Below are 2171 nucleotides of genomic sequence, written 5' to 3'. Positions count from 1 at the left end.
AGGGGGGGGGGGGGGGGGGTTTCAGTGCTTGCTGAAGCGTTTCACTGGGGTTATCTAGATGTCTGACATCACTGGGGTTATCTAGATGTCTCACATCACTGGGGTTATCTAGATGTCTGACATCACTGGGATTATCTAGATGTCTAACATCACTGGGGTTATCTAGATGTCTGACATCACTGGGGTTATCTAGATGTCTGACATCACTGGGGTTATCTAAATGTCTGACATCACTGGGGTTGTCTAGATGTCTAACATCACTGGGGTTGTGTAGATGTCTGACATCACTGGGGTTGTCTAGATGTCTAACATCACTGGGGTTGTCTAGATGTCTGACATCACTGGGGTTGTGTAGATGTCGGACATCACGGGGGTTGTGTAGGGTTGTGTAGATGTCTGACATCACGGGGGTTGTGTAGATGTCTAACATCACTGGGGTTGTGTAGATGTCTGACATCACTGGGGTTGTGTAGATGTCGAACATCACTGGGGTTGTGTAGATGTCTGACATCACGGGGGTTGTGTAGATGTCTAACATCACTGGGGTTGTGTAGATGTCTGACATCACTGGGGTTGTCTAGATGTCTGACATCACTGGGGTTGTGTAGATGCCGAACATCACGGGGGTTGTGTAGGGTTGTGTAGATGTCGAACATCACTGGGGTTGTGTAGGGTTGTGTAGATGTCCAACTAGGGTTGTGGTATTTCTGTTGTGTAGCTTGCTTTGTGTTGCACATATCATTGACAGCATTTGTGTGCTGAATTGTACCTGGACAACAAATGACCATATATACTCGTGTGCCCCCCCCCCCCCACCCCCAGGAGGTGGAGATTTCAGCAAAGACGTTGCTAGCCAAGGCAGGGGAGAGCAATCAGTTCATCCGCGAGGACGTGGAGAAAGCCCTGGTGGCCATGATGGATAACGTGACACCACAGAGGGCACTGCTGGGACTGATCGCCGGGGGAGCATCGTAAGTCACTTTGTTGTTGTGTGTCACCTTGTTGTTCTGTGTCACCTTCTTGTTGTGTGTCACCTTGTTGTTCTGTGTCACCTTCTTGTCGTATGTCACCTTATATGTCACCTTATATGTCACCCTTTTCTTTGTCACCTTCAATGTCACTTTCTTGTATGTCACGTACTTGTTGTGTGTCAGTGGGTGGTTGGCGGGTGCTCTGGTGTGTTTGCTTCTTTTTTCCTATCAAACGTCTATCGTCCTTATCTTTCGTTCTTCTTTTTATGTTTGTTACTCTTTTGTAACACCTCTAATCTTCTGACGCTCATATGACCTTATGCTGTTGCGGGCGCCGTAAAACCTCTACTAAAACTAAACTGTTGTGTGTCGCCTTCTTGTATGATTTTTCCTCTACTTCTTTTGTATCTTTGTCCATCTCTTGTGACCCGCTATTTCCGGGCTGCCTTGATAGTCGAAGCAGACTTTGTGCTGTTGAAGCTAGAGAGGTGAGCAGAGTAAGTCTGATTCCCTGTAAGGACTTCTCTGTTGACACCCACCCCTTGGCGCTCATATAACCTTTTGCAGTTGTGAGCGCTGTGAAAGCTCCACTCAAACAAGTCACTCTTCTCTGTTCTCAGACACAAAAATGCACAAATCCGAAAAACCACGGCCCAGTTCCTGGTGGAGTTGGTGGACCGGATGGGCTCGGGTCGCATCCTCAGCGGGGTCAAGGACATCACGGACCGCGTGCTGCCCACCGCCGCACAGTTTGCCATGGACGGCTCGCAGGAGACCAGGTATGTACTACGGGTGAACTCAAGGGTGTGTTCCACAGGTGCACTCAAGGGTATGTCCCACAGGTGCACTCAAGGGTGTGTCCCACAGGTGCACTCAAGGGTGTGTTCCACAGGTGCACTCAAGGGTGTGTCCCACAGGTGCACTCAAGGGTGTGTTCCACAGGTGCACTCAAGGGTGTGTCCCACAGGTGCACTCAAGGTTGTGTTCCACAGGTGCACTCAAGGGTATGTCCCACAGGTGCACTCAAGGTTGTGTTCCACAGGTGCACTCAAGAGTGTGTTCCACAGGTGCACTCCAGGGTTCCTGTTGTCTTTTTAGTGTGTGCTGTTCGAGAGAAGCACCACAGGTACTCTGTCCTAATGACCTATAGATGGAATGATCCATCCGGTACTAGAACTGTTCCTTCAGGTGCTAGAACTG

The 2171-nt window shown here is 49.5% G+C and overlaps 1 protein-coding gene across 1 annotated transcript in view; it reads left to right on the top strand.

The window, feature by feature from the left end:
• LOC101860774 (TOG array regulator of axonemal microtubules protein 1) overlaps positions 1 to 2171 on the top strand; it is a gene marked incomplete in the record, with an annotated part of 75343 nt that overhangs the window by 61669 nt on the left and 11503 nt on the right. The window contains 2 exon segments of the mRNA XM_035973008.1: positions 823 to 971; positions 1592 to 1750. Of these exon segments, the coding sequence (XP_035828901.1) occupies positions 823 to 971; positions 1592 to 1750 (308 nt within the window).

Source organism: Aplysia californica, unplaced genomic scaffold, assembly GCF_000002075.1.
Source record: "Aplysia californica isolate F4 #8 unplaced genomic scaffold, AplCal3.0 scaffold00948, whole genome shotgun sequence".
NCBI lineage: Eukaryota > Metazoa > Mollusca > Gastropoda > Aplysiida > Aplysiidae > Aplysia > Aplysia californica.
This window is presented reverse-complemented; position numbering and strand designations above follow the sequence as displayed.